Genomic DNA, 19,170 nt, shown 5'->3' with positions numbered 1-19,170 from the left:
CAATCTGGCTCACCAGATCCTCCTGTGGGGCCAGGGGAAGCTTCTTTCATTGAGGGCGATTTACATCCCAGGGTATCTAAATCAGGGGTCAGACATCCTGTCGAGGCAGGGGGCGAGGCCCGGGGAATGGAGACTCCACTCCGGAGAGGTGGAGCTCCTGTGGAAGAGATCGGTCGTGCAGAGGTAGACCTGTTTGCTTCCAAGGCGACATCACAATGTCCACTGTGGTTCTCTCTCAGCCATCCAGCCCCTCTTGGGTTGGACGCTATGGTGCAGGCGTGGCCGAGGTCACGTCTGTACGCATTTCCCCTGATTGCTCTGCTCCCAAGAGTTCTGGAAAGGGTTTGCCAGGACGGGGTGAGTCTACTGTTGGGAGCCCTGTTCTGGCCTGGCCGAGTATGGTTTGCCGACTTAGTGTCTCTCCTCGACGGCTCTCCTCTGGAGATTTCGATCAGGAGGGACCTATTCTCTCAGGCAAATGTGGGATGATACTTCACCCCCTTCCCAGAACTGTGGAAACTGTGGGCTTGGCCTCTGAGGGGGCATAAGTTCATAAGTTTATCATAAGTTTAGGTCTCTCAAATTTGGTTGTGGAGACCATCATCCACTTCAGAGCTCCGTCCACAAGGAAGTTATATTCCTTGAAGTGGAAATTATTCACTTCCTGGTGTGGAGAGCATGGTGGGTGCAGTGCTGGAATTCTTGCAGGAGCGCTTCTCTGCAGGATTATCCCCCTCCACACTGAAGGTATACGTGGTGACACTAGCTGCTTATCACGTCACATTGAGTGGAGTTTCTCTGGGGAGACACCCATTAATAACATGTTTCCTTCGTGGCACTTTGAGGCTGAGGCCAGCAGTCTGCACGAGAGTGCCGACATGGGATTTCGCTGTTGTATTTTTTTTTGATTTGATTTGATTTATTTCGGATTTAACAGACAACATAATCCAAAGGATAAACATGTTAAAGTGTAAACATTTATTTCCAACATGGTCCTTGGTGTTAAAACACTTAACACAAAACAAATACCTATTACAAGTCAAAGACAAAAACATTTAGCACAAATCATCCAAAATTCAAAAAACATTCTAAAATCATAAATTCCTAAATCACATAAAATAATCAGTCTACTCTAATTAAAAAGATTGGCTACTCTATTCCATAAAAAAGCCTTAACCTGATGTCTAAAAGCCCCTCTAGTATTTACATTTTTGAGGGAAAGTGGTAAGTTATTCCATAATATTATACCTGTATAAAAAAAAGAACTTCTAGCTGCATTATTGACTCTGGGCACTTTACAAGAACGAACACTGGCCCTAGTGTTATGATTATGCTGTGTATTAACCATTTTTATATGGGAGTATAAATATTTGGGAGCAGAGCCATTAATGACATTATACATATGATTCAGCTTTAACTGCTCCACTCTAACATGTATTGGCAGCAGTCCCACCCTTTTAAAAGCATCTCTACCAATATGGGTCCGGGGGGGTGCTTTTAACAGGTAGCGGATAACATTATTTTACATCACTTGTAGACTGTTTTTAAGTTTAACTGATAATCCACAGTACCAAGCAGAGCATGCATAATCGAAATGACATTGAATCAATGATACGACCAGTATTAGAAGGCCTCTCCCTAGCTCCGTTCGAGCCCATTGAAGAAGTTTCTGAGAAATACATTAACTCTAAAAACTATATTTCTTCTTGCTATTTCTACTCTCAAAAGAATTGGAGACATTCAAGCACTCTCTGTTTCTCCCTCGTGCCTGGAATTGTCACCTGGCATGTTTAAGGCCTTTCTTCCTCCTAGGCCAGGCTATGTTCCTAAGGTTCCTACTAATATTGTTAGACCAATAGTACTGCAGGCTTTCTGTCCTCCCCCTTTTTTGATGTCAGACCAAGAGAAACTAAATCTGCTCTGCCCGGTTAGGGCCCTAGATGCTTATGTCCACAGAGCTGCCCTGTGGAGGAATTCTGAACAACTGTTTGTTTTGTGTCACCCAGGAAGGGGTGTCCAGCATCTAAGCAGAGGATGAGCAAGTGGGTGGTTGAGGCTATCTCAATTGCTTATGAGTTGGCCGGTCAACCTTCACCTTTGGCTGTACGAGCTCACTCGACTAGGAGTATGGCTGCTTCTAAAGCTTTATTGTCAGGAGTTTCCCTACATGATGTTTGTGATGCGGCAGGCTGGTCCTCGCTGCACACATCCGTGAGGTTCTATGATCTTGACTTCAGCTCCACTCCAGGGGTGCAGGTGCTTTCGTCCGAATGTGCTGACTTCCCACGGACGGACATACGCTCTTATGACGACGGGGGGATTAGCGTTCCAGCAGCGTTTCGGTTATGTATGTAACCCTAGTTCCCTGAAGAGGGGACGAGATGCTGCGTCACCCTGCCATACTCCCGGCATGCCCGTGATCGACTTGCTTCAGCCTATCAGAAGCTAGCGCTGTTGTGGTTCAGGGGTGACATCACCCGCCTATGACGTACCGTCTCGCCATTGGACTGATTATACACGTGCTTCACGACGCAATCGCGCGGGGGCATTCCCACAGTGTCTCGATGCAGCATCTCGTTCCCTCTTCAGGGAACTAGGGTTACATACGTAATCGAGACATTCTTGTGACCTCTCAATGTCAAGAGCTTCTGTGGATGGTAAATTCTTGTGTGTGTGTGTGTGTGTGTGTGTGTGTGTGTGTGTGTGTGTGTGTGTGTGTGTGTGTGTGTGTGTGTGTGTGTGTGTGTGTGTGTGTGTGTGTGTGCATGTGCGTGCATGCGTGTGTACAGTCAAACCAAAATTTATTTAGGCACCTTCAACATTTCTCATAGTATCACAGTTTATTCGCTCTAGTTTAGAAAATGGTAACAAAATATGACAAGAACTCAAGAGTTATCAAATCAGTTGATATTTCATTGGTTTTGTCCATCCTTCTGTTAGACTGTTTTACAAATGAATTCGGTTTAATAGCTGTCAGCTGTTAAATTTAAGGACACAATTAGATAATGCCAATTTAGCTCAACCAATTACCAAGCAATGTTTAATTTTGTTCAGTCTGTGGTTTAAAAAGGTCGCATCAGCAATTAAATAAAAAACACTTCAGAAAAACATGGTCAGGTTAAAGTGTCTGAATAATTTTTGGTCCCAAGTTTTTTTAAATTTTACTGGTAGTCCACTGTATGAAGAATTTTTGGGTATAATATGTAACAAGTTTACTTCACTTACATAAATGAACTATAGTGTCCTGCACCCACTAGTAAAAAAAATATAAAAAATCATATGTGGTGTCTGATTAATGTTTGTTTTGACTGTATGTGCAGGTGAGTTCTCGCCCTGTCGGGTGAATAACGGTGGCTGTCAGGACCTGTGTCTGCTCTCATCCGATGGACGGGTCAACTGTAGCTGTCGTGGAGAGAGGAAACTTCTGGAGGACAACACCTGCATCGGTGAGAGACCACAACGAAGCATAGTCCCATACATAGACAGGCCTTAATTTTCCTGCTCAAAAACACAATGACAAAAGCAAATAAATTAGGAAGATCATTGATATTTCATTCCAAACCCATACGACTTTTGTTAAAGGGTAAGTTCTGCGTTTTACAAGTAAAGCCTGTTTTAAGATTGTTTCTGATGAAATCGAACGGTTAAGATTAAAATTTTGACACATGCTGCTGTCCCGAGAATTTTAGGTTTTTGTGTTAGCAGCTACCCCCCCCCCCCCTCCCCCACCTATACAATGGTTTCATAGGTGCATTGGAACAATCATTCATATAAACGCATTAAACTTTAGTTTACAAAGACGTGAAACTCACCGAGTGGTCTGGGGTGTTCACTGATATGCTCACGCAACAATCGCTGCAAAAGAAGCTTTCCAACAGGTTTTATCGTAGTTTTTGGAAGAATTTCCGGTTGTGAGGCGTTGGCAGTGCTCGAAGTGGGGCGGTACTCACCGATACGCAGTACCGGCACTTCTACATTTTACTCTTAAGCGTACCTGCACTTTTTCTTGCGTACCGCTACTTCTCACATGTAGCCGGTACTCTACCACTGACAGATAAAGCGTCAGTGTCAAGCCCGTTTCACATATACTCCGTTTGCAGTGCGTATGTGGTGCATATTTTTTCCGCACCCGTATTAACAGGTTAGAGCGTTCACACTGCACGCGGATGCGCTCCGGTGATCCGTTCCAGGAGCGGTGTGTAGCCTATACAGCAGTATGTGTGCTGCGCGTGCTGAATTAAAGTTACAGCGCATGGTTCGTGGTCAAAATGAACACAGATTGACATGAAAATATAATAATCTTACCATAAATGCATTTAATTAAATAAAATGTATAGTATCTCACCATAAATGTATTTTTGGACTTGCAGACTTGGAGGAGTTCCGTTTTCACACACACACACACACACACACACACACACACACACACACACACACACACACACACACACACACATAGACACACACACACACACACGACTTGTTTAAATACATTTATGTTGTTAATAAATAACAATAAATTGTTGTTGTACCAGCAATATCTCCAAGTTTTGTTTTTCACAGTAGAAAAATGTTATGATTTGCCAGTGCAAGAGAGTACCGGCACCTTTTTCCCCCCACTTCAAGCACTGGGCGTTGGAAAAATAGGTCCACAGTTTTACAACGAATGGTAAAACACCTGTTGGAAAGCATCTTTTGCAGCGATTTTTGCGTGAGCATATCAGTGAACACCCCAGACCACTCGGTGAGTTTCACATCTTTGTAAACTAAAGTTTAATGCGTTTATATGAATGATTGTTCCAATGCACCTATGAAACCATTGTATAGGTGGGGGAGGGGTGCTAACACAAAAACCAAAAATTCTCGGGACAGCAGCATGTGTCCAAATTTTAATCTTAACCGTTCAATTTCATCAGAAACAATCTTAAAACAGGGCTTTACTTGTAAAACGCCGAACTTACCCTTTAATCTTCGAACCACAAATTGAAAGTCCATCCCACCAAAGCTTTTAAGCTTCAAAAAGTTCTTAAAGAGATCGTACAATTAGTCCATGTGAATCGAGTCTTCTGAAGAGACACAATAATTTTATTTGATGAACAGATTTAATTTAGGCTTGCATTTCCATGTAACCAGTGATCCCCACATATATATTCAACACATACACGTACATTATAATTACATGTAATAAATGTTTGAATGAATATATGTTCGCATGCACCATGTTGACAGTTGTCGTCTTGTGTCGTTCAGCTCAGAACACGTCATGCAGCAGTATGGATGACTTTGAGTGTGGGAATGGAGACTGCATCAAGTACACACTCACCTGTGATGGCATGGCCCACTGCAAAGACAAGTCAGACGAGAAGCAGTCCTACTGCAGTGAGTGTGTGTGTGTGTGTGTGTGTGTGTGTGTGTGTGTGTGTGTGTGTGTGTGTGTGTGTGTGTGTGTGTGTGTGTGTGTGTGTGTGCGTGCGTGTGTGCGTGTGCGTGTGCGTGTGCGTGTGCGTGTGCGTGTTATGAATGCTCACAGCGGATGTGTCCCTCTGTGTTTGTCTTCAGCTAACCGTGTGTGTAAGAAGGGCTACAAGCGCTGTGTGAACGGACGCTGTGTTGGTCACAGTCACTGGTGTAATGGCCGGGATGATTGCGGTGATAACTCTGATGAACTCTTCTGTAATGGTAAGACCACCTGTTCGTATACACTATATATCTGTATCTCTTCATTTGCATGAGATTTTCTCCTTTCATTGCTACGCTGACAGTTAAAAGTATGGAATAATTAAGATTTAAAGAAGTCTCTTCTGCCCCCAAAGTTTGCATTTATTTGATCTAACCCTAATACAGTAAAAACAGTGATATTGTGGAATATAATTACAATATAAAACAGCTGTTTTCTATGTGAATATATAGTAAAGTGTAATTTATTCCTGTGATCACAGCTGAATTTTCAGCATCATTACTCCAGACTTCAGTGTCACATGATCCTTCAGAAATCAGTATAATATGATGATTTGCTGCTAAAGAAACATTTCTGATTATTATCAATGTTTTTGCTGATTAATATTTTTGTTGAAACCATTTAAAAGTTTTAGGTAAGTAAGATTATGGAAAAAGAAAATAAATTAATACTTTTAGTCAACATGGATGCATTAAATTGATCAAAAGTGACAGTAATGACAATGTTACAAATGTTTCAAATAAATGTTGTTCTTTTGAACTTTCTATTTATCAAAGAATCCTAAAAAAAGACAAAAACATGAAGCAGAAATTTGTAATAATTAGGCATCAGTATTAATTGATAATAATTGAGCACCAAATCAGCATATTAGAAAAAAAACGTATTTATTTCAAACATTTGACTTGTTTATCTTCAAATCCAGTGTAAAAGCTCATTTTTATCCTATTACTTTTGAACTTTCTGAGGTTGCACAGTTTTATTTTCCCTTTATTACAGCTCCGATATTTGAATTCTGAAGCATTTGGGTTCAACTGATGTCATTGTTAAACCTGCTGTAAAAATAAAATGAAACATGAAAAGACAACATTTAATGGGTGAAAAGTCATATTTTGCCAACAAATCAAAGGAAATCATTAGGAAGCATTAGAAATAAGAATTTATAATGATTATTTTTTTTAACATTTGGTCAAATTCATTGTCACTGGCCTGTAATGTCTGGATAGTTATAGAATAATCTGGGACTCATGCAGGTTAAATGTTTCGCAGCTGATCAGAGAAATTATTAGTAACATGCAATATTTTTTATTTTCAATCAATCAATCATTGTATTTCAGTAATTATTTGGGAAATGTTCCAAATTGTCATAAAAGTACTGTCATTGAAATTGTCCTAAAATACGTTTAATTCTATTTTTTATTTATAAATCTTTTTTGCACATGTTTTGGTGAGTTTTGCACTTTTATAAGTAGATTGTTCTGTGTGTGTTGTACTGTAGCAACCCTGTGCACGGCGGATCAGTTTCAGTGCAGAGACGGGTCGTGTGTGTCGAACTCCAGTCGCTGTAATCAGGTGTTGGACTGTGAGGACGCCAGCGATGAAATGAACTGCTGTGAGTTACACTAGGATGTTACATTTGCATTCAGTATTTCAGTCTTCTGCACAAAATCTGCTTTTACACTTTTATAAAAGTTTATTCATAACCAAAATAAACATTAGCAAGTCCTTACTTGAAAGCTGCACATAATGTTCTTTGATTTCTTAAGTCATTGTGTTGTGTCTTGTTTTTCAGTGGCTTCCGATTGTTCCAGTTATTTCCGTCTGGGTGTGAAAGGTGGCCCCTATCAGCGGTGTGAGTTCACTACTCTGTGTTACGCTCCATCATGGGTCTGTGACGGAGCTAATGACTGCGGAGACTATTCAGATGAGAGGAACTGCCCAGGTAAACACGCAGGGTCTTTAAAGGGTCTTTCCACTTCATTTTGTCCATTTTAAGCAATGAAAGCAAAATGTTGACAAGAAATTTTTGAGTTTTTATTCAAGTCTCTGAAGTGAGATTGGAGACTTTGGAGTTTTAGAAGATCTGAGGACATACAGTGTGTGCTGTGTGCTTTCCTCTCAATAACAAAATAAACACACAACAAAAATGCCAGTGGTGAGAAAACAGAAGATCAGAAAGCATCTGATCACAGCGATGTGGAAATGTTTGCAATAGCTCTGAGATTCAGACTCCAGTCACGTTATCTTTATTTATAGCACTTTATACAATAAATTGCTTTTATGCAGCAGCTTTATGGTATTAAACATGAATCAGTGTTGCTTTAAATTAGAATTACAACTTCAGTTTCTACTATAAAGCGGCTCTGCAGTGTGTTCATGTTTTTACTCACGTCTGAACTCGACGGACTGAACAGAAGAAATGAACCAGAGAAGATTTACACCTCAGAGCCACTATTACAGATGGACGAGCACCCATGGAGAAACATAAGATATTCTCCATTTATTTTCATTTTAATCCATTTTAAAATCAAAATATAGATTGAGATTCTGCTGTTATATTTAGAGATACAACATAACCTGAGAGAAAAGCTTGTGCTGTCTGTTTTTTGGCACGATGATATGTAGGGTGGGCACCCGCTGGCAGAAACATAAATCTGCACATATGCAATGGATCAATGGTAGTTTAAAGGTTTTTACCAGCCGAGTCAACTTTTCTGTAGAGTTTGCTTTGACTCCTGAAACAAACTCCAAAAGATGTTGTTTTGTGAGAAACTTGTGAAGCCGAGGCACTCTAGATTAAAAGATCTAAAACGCCTTTATTTACTCATGGCTTAAATAATATATAAAACAGTTAGAAAAAAGCACACTGACACGTTGTGCTACCAAGCCTTCATCAGGCATCACGCTGTTTTTAAATTATTTAAGCATTGAGGCTTTTTAGATCTTTTAATCCTGAGTGCGTCAGCTTTATATGTTTTTCATGGAATAAACTATTCCTTATCCAAAAAGCACCAGGAAAAGAAGATTTTATACCCAACTCTCTGCATTCTTGTTCATGAATTTTCATGAAGTTTGTTTTGGCCCGGTTTTGTTCTAAACGACGTCACAACCTCTAAACTCACTTGTCTCTTTTTTCTCTTTTTTTTCATCAGATAAAAAAAAGAGAAAGTGTCCATCAAACTTCTTTGCGTGTCCCAACGGTCGCTGTATCCCCATGAGCTGGACCTGTGACAAGGAGAACGACTGTGACAGTGGAGCTGATGAGCTGCACTGCGGTGAGTTTCTCTGACATCCCAAGCTAATAAACACCCACCTCACTGTTCATTTACTCTTTACCCGCCAGCATTTAAAAATAAAAAAGTTGCCAGCATTTTTGATCATGTTCACAAAACTTTCATGGCCCCCAGAACATTTTGTTGTATGAATATCTGAACATACAAAATATCAAAAGAAAGAACAGAACCTCTCCCTTAAAAAAACAAACATTTTATTCTAGCTTTACGCATTCTTTATTTATCAACACTTGACTGTTTAAAATATTGCTTTTTCCATGAAACTTACCCAAAGTGTGATGAATAGTGTGACTGATCAATCACAGAAAGTTGTATAGTTGGCTCAGAGACGAGGGATCCAAATGCAGATGAAGTGTACTAGTAATAATAATCAAAATACAAAAAAATATAAACCAGGGAGCCAGAAATAGCTTAGAATTTAACTAACAAGACATGTGTAAACAATTAATTGGGAGTGATGACAGGAAGCAGGAACTGAACTGAATAAAAACTAAGAGTCAAACTAATACAAGTCCACATTACAAAACAAAAGAATTAAGACGCAGAATGCATAATAAGAGTAATACCAGATTTTTTATTTTTCCAAATGAGGTTTTGTCAGAATTATATCATCCCTTAAAGTTAAAGTCGCATGAAACAGAAGTTGCACTCGTCTTTTCTTCCCTATTGTGTCGTATATCAGAATGAACGGCTTCTGGAACAAGAGTAAATTGATTTTGTCTGTGAGGAATTGATTGGATGGTTGTGGTTTTCTATTGGCTGATCTCATGTGAGTGACAGGTTGCCCTGCCCTCGTCATCAGTGAATTTAAACAATAACGATATGCACCAATAAATAATTTAGAATAAATTTTGCAATATTGTATTTAAAAAAAAACGAGAATTGTCCATTTTGAATTAATTGTGACTTTAAGAACATATAAACACACTTTCAGATCTGTCCAGTTCATTTGTTGAAGGGTATTTGAAATAAGTTTTGTCTAAAAATCTTGTGAATAATTCATTAACGGGTCATTGAATTATTCTGCTCAGATAAGTTCTGCTCAGCGACACAGTTTGAGTGTGGGAATCATCGCTGTATTTCCAACGGCTGGGTGTGTGACGGAGCGGACGACTGTGGAGATGGGTCAGATGAGGACAGTAGATGCAGTGAGTACTGATACTTCAAAACAGCATGAAATGGGACATTTAAACTAATAAATATCTTGACTGATGGATCACAGAGAATAAAACATTTTTTTAAAGTGCCCCTATTATGAGGTTTTAAAGGTTCCTAATGTTGTTTTGGCGTCTCCTACAACGGGTTTACATGCATCACAGGTCAAAAAACACTTTAATTTCCTCATAATATCCATTGCAGCATCAGCTCTTTTCTCTCTGAAACGTGTAATAAATAAATAAACGTGTCTGAAACGGTTCGATCAAATACAAAACCCCTCTAAACCCTGCCTGTATGAGAGCTGCTCTGATTGGTCAGACAGCCCAGTCTGTTGTGATTGGTCGACCATGTCAGAAACCAAATGCTCATTAGCATATCTGAGTTTCAGCTCTGGATCTTCCTCAGCTCTTGATACACAGTGATACGAACAGTAACGATGGCGTCGGTTGTACCGTATCAATCTCATCAAAGTGGATTTGCTTTGTCAGCAGAAAACAGCGTCTTCTCCACATGGAAAACACGAACCAAACTCTTCCAGTCTCAGATAAACTATAGTGTTTGAGGGTCAAAGTAGACGTTGTTCACGGCAGCCGATGAAGAACATAGACTGACATTATGCAAATCTGTTACAAACTAACGCAGATTCAGCAGGAAGTGAGACTGGAATTACTGACGACTCGTTTCAGTTCAGAATCACTTCTTTCTTTTGAGAGACAAAAACTCAATTTATCTGAACTTTGATTTGTGAAACTTTGCAGATCTTTTACAGTCACAAACAGCTCTATTACACACTACATGAAAACAGGGGTGCTTTAACATAAGTGACATTGGAATATTCTAGAAATTGTTTTATGTGTCTGTGAATCATGTTTGTTTTTGACTCAGAGAATAAAACGTGCATTGCGGACGCGTTCCAGTGTCCAGACTCACACAAGTGTGTCCCGCAGCACTGGGTGTGTGATGGCGACAGAGACTGTCCGGACGGAGCCGACGAGAGTGTGAAGGCTGGCTGTAGTGAGTGGTCAAATACACCACCTGCTTTTGTGCAAATACTGTGCAAATCACTCCTGCTAAACATTTTGTTTCTTCTTTCGTTCAGTGTTCAATAACACGTGTAAGGCGGGAGAATTCATGTGCCAGAACAGACAGTGTATCCCCAAACATTTCGTCTGTGACCACGACAACGACTGCGGCGACGGATCCGACGAATCTCAGGAGTGCGGTACGTTCGTGATTTCAAACACGATAATTATAGATTTATGAAATCATTATTAAAGCTACAAAAGTTATTTAGTCAAGAGTAGTGAGTGATTTTCTCTTTCTTTTGTTCTTTGATTATCCTTAACGTCAGACGGAGCAGGTTTATTAGGCTGCTGTCACTTTAAGACCTGACGCACATGACGCAGATCTGACACGCATCCCGTTTTCCCACAACTCTTTACGCTCATTTAAGATTTTATTTAACTCATTTAAAACTGTGCTTGTGGGTATACTCGACAAAACACAGCATTTTGCCATAATTTTGTGTGTTTTTGTCCATTCAAGCGCTGTCTGAAGTGGCTTTCTGTGCGCACAAGTGGTGTGTGTGAAACACACACAGGAGATTTACAGACGTGCGCCAGTAGTAACGTTCTGCCTTCTCTTTTGTGTCTTATTGTGCTTGAATGGTTTAAAAGCATTTGCATGAATAAGATGATTATCTAATGTAACGGATCCAAAGGATGACGGGAAAAAATGGATTCTACTTTAATTGCATTAATGCGCTAAACTGAAAATAATTAATTTTGTGCGTTAACGCATTAATATTGACAGCCCTAGTTGATTGCAATAACTAAAATAAAATAAAATATTAAAAAGTATTATAATTCAGCTTGTTGCCAAAGCAACATTTCTCATTTTTGTTTATAGGTGCAGATCAAAATCAAATTAAAAATAGGGTTACACATTATTGATTGTACACTATAGACATCCTACCAACTAAAGGTAACTTTGCATCTATATGGCAACTAACTATCATTAGAGTATTAGTAGACTGTTAGGTTATGGCTAATGGGTTAGTAGAATAAGTTGACATGTAAGTTGAAAAGTAACTTATAGTCAATCGAATATTTGTTGAGGAGCATCAAAATAAAGTGTCAGCAGATATTAAGCAGACAGTCTATTAATACTCTAATGACTGCTATTGACAAGTTACTTATAAAATGTCTAAAGTGTTGACCAAAATATTAACAAAAAGTATAATAGTATATCATTGACAGTAAAATTACACTGCCTCTAGGCAATATTCGTTGCAAGGTTATTTTGCCTTGTGAACACACCTTAAGAAAAATTTTGTTAAAATAAAAAGAAGAGAGAATAAAACATCAGCAAAACTCTTTTGCTGTTTTGGTACCAATTACTACAGAAGTGATGTTTTAATAGGTTTGACTTCACTGTATTATTTGAGATCTCATCAGTCTGTGTTCATCTCTGTAGAGTATCCTGCGTGTAAGGCCAATGAGTTCCGCTGTGACAACGGCCGCTGCCTGATCCAGAAGTCATGGGAGTGTGACGGAGAGTTTGACTGCCATGATCACTCAGACGAAGCTCCCAAAAACCCTCACTGTGACGGCTCTGGTATGAACTAAATGCTAATCCAGCTAGATATCTGTGACCATGTTCTAAATGACAAAGCCAACAAACTATCCAAAAGTCTTTGTGGCGTCAAGAAGTGTGAAACAGGACCAATCAAACTGAGAGCATTTTACCAATGAGTCACAGAACAATGCCGGCACAGTATTAAAATATCAAAATACCAAGTGAAATTGAATATTTTTGGAAAGGCTTTGGAAAACCTGCAGGGCTCTCATGGGCTGGACCAGTCCAATCTGCACATGAATTTAATTATTCTTTCCTTTTTCCTTCAAGCAGAAAAGAAGTGTAATGAAACGGCGTATGCGTGTGGGAACGGTAAATGCATCAGTGAGATGTTACTGTGCAATCGTAACGATGACTGCGGCGATGGATCGGATGAGCTGAACTGCTTCATTAATGAATGTCTGAACAGGAAACTCAGTGGATGCTCTCAGCTGTGTGAGGACCTGAAGATCGGATTCAAGGTAAAGGTCATGCTTATGGCACTTTCCCATGTTTAGAAAATAAACTTCTTTTAAGGCAAGAGACTACAGGTGAATAGGGTAAGAAAATGAACCAATATCACCATACTTCCACAGGTTATTGTTCACAGTATATTAAGTTTTGTAAAATGCAATGTTTAAATATGCAAATAAGGAATAATCTAATTAAATATGCATTAATTTGCGATGTTTCATTTTCATGACATAGTTCAAGGGGATTTTTCAGGCGAGGTCTCTTTTTATTACTGCATAATTCAGAAAATAATGTCAACAGCCAGAAAATATTTTTATGAATAAAATGTTATAAATCAGGTGAAAAAAACCTGAACAAACCCCTATGTAAAAACCTACAGAATATAAATGCATAAAAAACAAGATTTTGTTTGTAGGGTCTTGCTTTTAAAAATACTATTTACTTTTTATTTACTTTACTCTGGCACAATACGATACTTACTTTTCTTTGTGTTTCTCTCTCCAGTGCAGATGCAACATTGGCTTTAGACTGAAGGATGATGGGAAGACCTGTGTAGATGTGGACGAGTGCTCCACCTCGTATCCCTGCACACAGCATTGCATCAACACACACGGCAGCTTCCGATGTGTGTGTGTGGACGGCTTCCAGCTCAGCTCCTCTGACCACACCATCTGCAAGTCCACCTCTGGTATGAGTCACTGTCATGAGCGGTTGCAGTAAACATGAGATGAGAAGGATCACATGCAGTAACAGTTTATTCAACTTTAAAGCGGACATATTATGCACTTTTTTAGAAGATGTAATATAAGTCTCATGTGTCCCCAGAGTGTGTCTGTGAAGTTACAGCTCAAAATACCCCACAGATCGTTTATTATACCTTGTTGTAAATGCCCATGTTGAAGCAAAAACATGCTGTTTTCGTGAGCTGTTCGTGAGCTGCTGCGTACCGCCGCCCTTTCCAGAAGAGGAAGGAGCCTTCACAGCAAGTACCTCGGATACTCTGCCAAAAACTATTAAAACATTTGGTTGGTTTTGATTATAATCTCATGCTCACATGACATCCCATGAGTATTAAACTAAGTTCTCTTCCACGTCTTATTGCACTTAACCTGTCTAATGCACACAAAGTTGTGTCAAAAACACACAAAGTTCACATAAACACAGTCGGTTATGTCTGTGAACGTAAACAGCATGTAAAGTAATAACGTGTATATTAGATCTGTGTATTAAAGTGAAAGCAGTGTAATATACAGTACCTACTGCTATATATGTTGTTAATATGAATCGAAACAAAAAAAGAAAAACAGAAAATCCATCACTGCTCTTGACTGACTAACTTTAATAGCTTTAATAAGAATACATTTCTGCTGTTAAATACTCTGGTGAGGAGATAAACATGGCGGACTGTGTTCAACTCACCGAGGGGCGGAGTCTATGCTAATGGGGCGGAGTCAGTCAGCAGTCATGGGCGGGGCCTGTTCACTGGAGCACATTCCTGAACGGCTCATTTTGAGATATTATTTCAGATTTATGGGGAAAATAACAAACGAGTGGATGGATTTTTACCACAATAGGGTGGTTGTGTACACACATTGCAAAACATATAAATACGGTATGTTCAAAAACGTATACAAGTGAACTTTGCATAATAGGTCCTCTTTAACACTAAATAAAACACTCAAGGCAAGCAGAAACAGAACAACTGGTAACGCGGTGTGAATGGACCATGAACATAGACACAGATAATCCCTTACATTTGTGAGGCTCTAGACTTGGATCCCTCACCGGGGTCCCAAGTGCTTATGTGTTAGTTGTGCTCGCCATGATTCACACAAGACAGGGACTTGCCAGTACGACGAAGTGGGTATTATCTTTCTCATAGCGTCGCTATCTCCGACTCAGCACTTGAAAGGGAACTTCAGATGTCTAAAAAAATAAACACTTAAATGTGTATTTTGAATGTCTTCTTTCCACAAGTCTGAAAGAAGTTGAGTTATGGAAGCAAAATATCATACAATCTCAAAATTTGCAAGTGCATGGCATGTTTATTCATACCTGCAGTCATGGGAGTTTCTTTTTTACTTTAATATGTTTTCATTTTCACTTCACTTTATAGACGAGGAGCCGTTCCTCATCTTTGCCAACCGTTATTACTTGAGAAAGCTCAACTTGGATGGCTCAAACTACACACTTATAAAGCAGGTATGATTTGACAATAGCGCTTGTTTTTTAAACTCTATTCTGTAAGATTTCATTGCAGTTTTTCCTCATGAATTCTCTTCTTTGCAGGGTCTGAACAATGCTGTGGCGTTAGACTTCGACTACAGGCAGCAGATGATCTATTGGACAGATGTCACGACTCAAGGCAGCATGATACGCCGCATGCACATCAACGGCAGCAACGTTCAGGTGATTAGCTTGAAACTGCATCTTTATTCAACCTTACTGTGATGTCAGCCAAACGTTGGTTGAACCTAGACTTTAATTTGGATTCTTTGGCAGGTTCTCCATCGCACATCTCTCAGCAACCCTGATGGTCTGGCTGTTGATTGGGTCAGTGGTAACCTGTACTGGTGTGATAAGGGACGGGACACTATTGAGGTGTCGAAGCTGAACGGAGCATACAGGACTGTCCTTGTCAACACTGGACTGAGGGAACCCAGAGCCGTAGCTGTGGACGTCCGCAATGGGTAAACAATGAAAATGCCCCTATTATGCTTTTTGGGATATTATCTTTCAAAGTTAATCTTTGATTTTTTTTTAAAAAGTGCAGATAAATGGAGTTATTGTCTCCTAAAAGACGGAATCAAATCTGACGCTGTTTTCTGCTGCCAAAGCAAATCCACTTTGATGAGATTAATTACTGTTCGTATCACTGAGTATCAAGAGCTGAGGAAGATCAGGAACTGAAATTCAGATATGCTAATGAGCGTTTGGTTTCTGACACGGTCGACCAATCACAACAGACTGGGCCATCTGACCAATCAGAGCAGAGCAGCTCTCAGAGAGGCGGGGTTTACATTTACATTTACATTTTTACATTTAGCTGACGCTTTTATCCAAAGCGACTTACAATTGCTATATGTCAGAGGTCGCACGCCTCTGGAGCAACTAGGGGTTAAGTGTCTTGCTCAGGGACACATTGGTGTATCACAGTGGATTCGAACCCGGGTCTCTCACACCAAAGAGGTTTAGAGAGACTGAATCCTTGATCGTACCGTTTCAGACACTGAGAGAAAAGAGCTGATGCTGCAGTGGATATTATGAGGAAATTAAAGTGTTTTTGAGCTGTGATGCATGTACTGTAAACCTAATGAGACACCAAAACAACATTAGACATTTAAACAACCTTTAAAATAGCATAACAGGGACACTTTAATTGTTTGTTTGTTATTCATTATTTTGTTCTCCTTTTCCTGTTTCTGCTAATATTCCTTGAAGGACGGTGAACTGAACGTGTCTTAACAATGATGTTTGTATTTGTCAGGTACCTGTACTGGTCTGACTGGGGTGATAATCCTCATATTGGCCGCATTGGGATGGACGGCACCAACAGAAGTGTGATCGTACAGGACAAGATAACGTGGCCCAACGGTCTCACTCTGGACTTCATCAATGATCGCATCTACTGGGCCGATGCCAGAGAGGACTACATCGAGTTTGCCAGCTTAGACGGAACCAATAGACACACTGGTGAGGGATAAACACAAGCCATTTGGTAAAGAGTCTGCAGGTTATCACAACCATTTTTGGTATTGAGTTCAGCAGCAGGATTGTGACTATAAACTGTAGTTAAGAAGATAATATTAGAAACTTTTAAGTATACATTTTTTTAAGTATATTTATATATATATATATATATATATATATATATATATATATATTATAACTGAGCATATGACAGATGATGAAGACATTGAACGGCAACATCGAATGTTGTATATGCAGGCTAATATACTTTTTCATAAGTTTAGTTCTTGTTCAGACAAAGTGCAGACATCACTGTTTAAAGCATATTGTACACCACTTGTATACTGCCAATTTGTGGACAAAATAGAATATCTAGCTTACAGAGGCTTCAAGTAGCTTACAATGATGTAATGAGAATTTTATTAAGGAGACCTAGATGGCATAGTGCAAGTGAGATGTTTGTAAGTGTGGGAGTTAACACATTTAAAGCTGTGTTATGGAATCTTATGTACAATTTTATCTACAGATTTAATGGTTCTAAAAATGAGATTACCATGGGTCTATCAAATATAAGATTTAGCACTACACGATATCAGTCTGAATTGTGGAAACACTGGTACTTTTGTATTTATGTAACGCATTGATGTATTTTTATTTTTTGTTTTGTTTTTGTTACTGTTGTTGTTTTATATGTTGGGTGTGTTTTAAAAATTGGGCCCTGAGTCTGTAATACAGTTTTGATTGATATATATATACATAACTTTAGTATCATTAAAAGGTAAGAGTTTTGTTTTATTGTGTAAGGTTGCTGCGTGTTTATTATGTTTGTGTAGTTAATAATCCCTATGTTTGTGTTGCAGTTTTGACTCAGGACATCCCGCACATATTCGCCATGACTATTTTTGAGGAGTACATCTACTGGACAGACTGGGAGACCAAGTCAATCAACAGAGCTCACAAAACACAGGGAACCAACAAGACCATGCTGATCAGCACACTACACAGACCCATGGACATCCACATCTACCACCCCTACAGACAGCCAGAAGGTCAGGACACTCATGAGCCGGAACAATTTGTCTAGGGATGGGAATCGAAAACCGGTTCCACTCGAGAACCGGTTCTAAATTTTACGATCCATCGATATTGTATGCCCTCGACGTTAACGAGTCCTCTTATCGATGCTCCTGCTCTGAGTCAGCCATAGTATGTACAGACCGTGAACTCACAACTGTCCCTTTTGTCCTTTATCAAGCACCATAGCACCGCGTCCAAAGATAATCTTTGTCCTGCAAAGTCTTATTTGATCAGTGAGTAAAATTGTCTCTCTCTGGTAATGTAGATGAACCGCTGCGCTTGTGACAGGGCGCATGTTAAACTGATCGAGCAGAGAGAGAGAGAGAGAGAGCCCCGGTCGCGCGCACGCACTCTCTCTCTTCGGAGCAAGGCGAAAGTAGGCTTCACCGTCTCAAAACTAAGCGCTGTCTTCCTCTCTCCCTCGCACATATTAATCAAAATAAACGACACGATGGTAAGGTAGGGAGACTAAAGTTTTATGTGGAGCATTCGGAGATTTGTTTTTCCTGAATTGCCGCTGGGTGTGAATTGTGCTAAAATACGTTGCCTTATCTTCTCTGAAAAGTCTTCCGCACATTCAGCTGACATAATCACACTTCAAATAAACGAAAAAAAACGATCCAGTGATGAAATGTTTTCTGTGATGACACACATCTTGTGGGATGTCCCAACTGGCGGGATAATCACACAACGCGCACACGTCCGATAATGACACGTCCAATTCGCGAACTAATGACTCATTTGAACCGATTCGTTTTAATGAATGGTTAAAACAACTGATCTTTCCAACACTGAACTCACGGGACGTTTAATCGGTGTATAACTAATCGGTAACACTTTACAATAAGGTTCCATTTATTACAGAAATTACATAAAAAGTACAGTTTGCTTAGTCAAGTGTAAGCATTAAAACGACTTGTTTCCCCCCCCCGAAAAAGACTACTTTTTCCCACACAGTGCTATCAGGAATCGATAAGAGAATCGTTAAAGAATCGGATCGATAAGCAGAATCGTTAGTGGCATTGATATTGATAAAATCTTATCAATTCCCATCCCTAAATTTGTCCCAGGAATTTTTTTCCCCCCAGACCTGTTGCTATCTGTATTCCACCAGTACTGTAAAGATTAGGCAAATTAGTCCAGTGACGTTAGACTGCGCGCTACTTTACAGTTCCCGCTGGATTTTAACCTCTGAATTTAAGCTTAATAAAGCCTGAACCTCGTCGTCGGTCCATCTGTCGTATTTTTTAAACTCCATTGTTGATTCGAATAGCAAACAACTGTTACTGCACGCACCGCAACAGATGGTGGTTAAAATGCTGCGTTGAGTCAACCAATGAAAATGCAGCATGAACTCATAAACGAATTATGCTTAGGGCACCAAAATGGCTTGCAGTGGTACTGCAA

At 39.6% G+C, this 19,170-nt stretch overlaps 1 protein-coding gene across 4 annotated transcripts in view; it reads left to right on the top strand.

Annotated features, from left to right (window-relative positions):
• lrp1aa (low density lipoprotein receptor-related protein 1Aa) overlaps positions 1-19,170 on the top strand; it is a 264,759-nt gene that overhangs the window by 184,960 nt on the left and 60,629 nt on the right. For 2 of the 4 annotated variants that reach the window (XM_077204508.1, XM_077204510.1), the window contains exons 45-61: positions 3,321-3,446; positions 5,251-5,379; positions 5,560-5,679; positions 6,954-7,067; positions 7,248-7,397; positions 8,608-8,730; positions 9,780-9,896; positions 10,792-10,920; positions 11,006-11,128; positions 12,382-12,522; positions 12,817-13,004; positions 13,501-13,684; positions 15,113-15,198; positions 15,286-15,405; positions 15,499-15,686; positions 16,484-16,689; positions 17,547-17,735. In XM_077204508.1, coding sequence (XP_077060623.1) covers positions 3,321-3,446; positions 5,251-5,379; positions 5,560-5,679; positions 6,954-7,067; positions 7,248-7,397; positions 8,608-8,730; positions 9,780-9,896; positions 10,792-10,920; positions 11,006-11,128; positions 12,382-12,522; positions 12,817-13,004; positions 13,501-13,684; positions 15,113-15,198; positions 15,286-15,405; positions 15,499-15,686; positions 16,484-16,689; positions 17,547-17,735 — 2,433 coding nt within the window. Of the gene's footprint in view, positions 1-3,320; positions 3,447-5,250; positions 5,380-5,559; positions 5,680-6,953; positions 7,068-7,247; positions 7,398-8,607; positions 8,731-9,779; positions 9,897-10,791; positions 10,921-11,005; positions 11,129-12,381; positions 12,523-12,813; positions 13,005-13,500; positions 13,685-15,112; positions 15,199-15,285; positions 15,406-15,498; positions 15,687-16,483; positions 16,690-17,546; positions 17,736-19,170 lie in introns of all 4 variants that reach the window. The other 2 variants (XM_077204507.1, XM_077204509.1) reach the window with 1 other exon arrangement.

The sequence above is a fragment of the Siphateles boraxobius genome, unplaced genomic scaffold (genome assembly GCF_051911475.1).
Source record: "Siphateles boraxobius isolate OS27281-9 unplaced genomic scaffold, OSU_SipBor_1 5, whole genome shotgun sequence".
Classification (NCBI taxonomy): domain Eukaryota; kingdom Metazoa; phylum Chordata; class Actinopteri; order Cypriniformes; family Leuciscidae; genus Siphateles; species Siphateles boraxobius.
The sequence above is the reverse complement of the archived record's forward strand: the minus strand, read 5'-3'. Positions and strand labels throughout refer to the sequence as shown.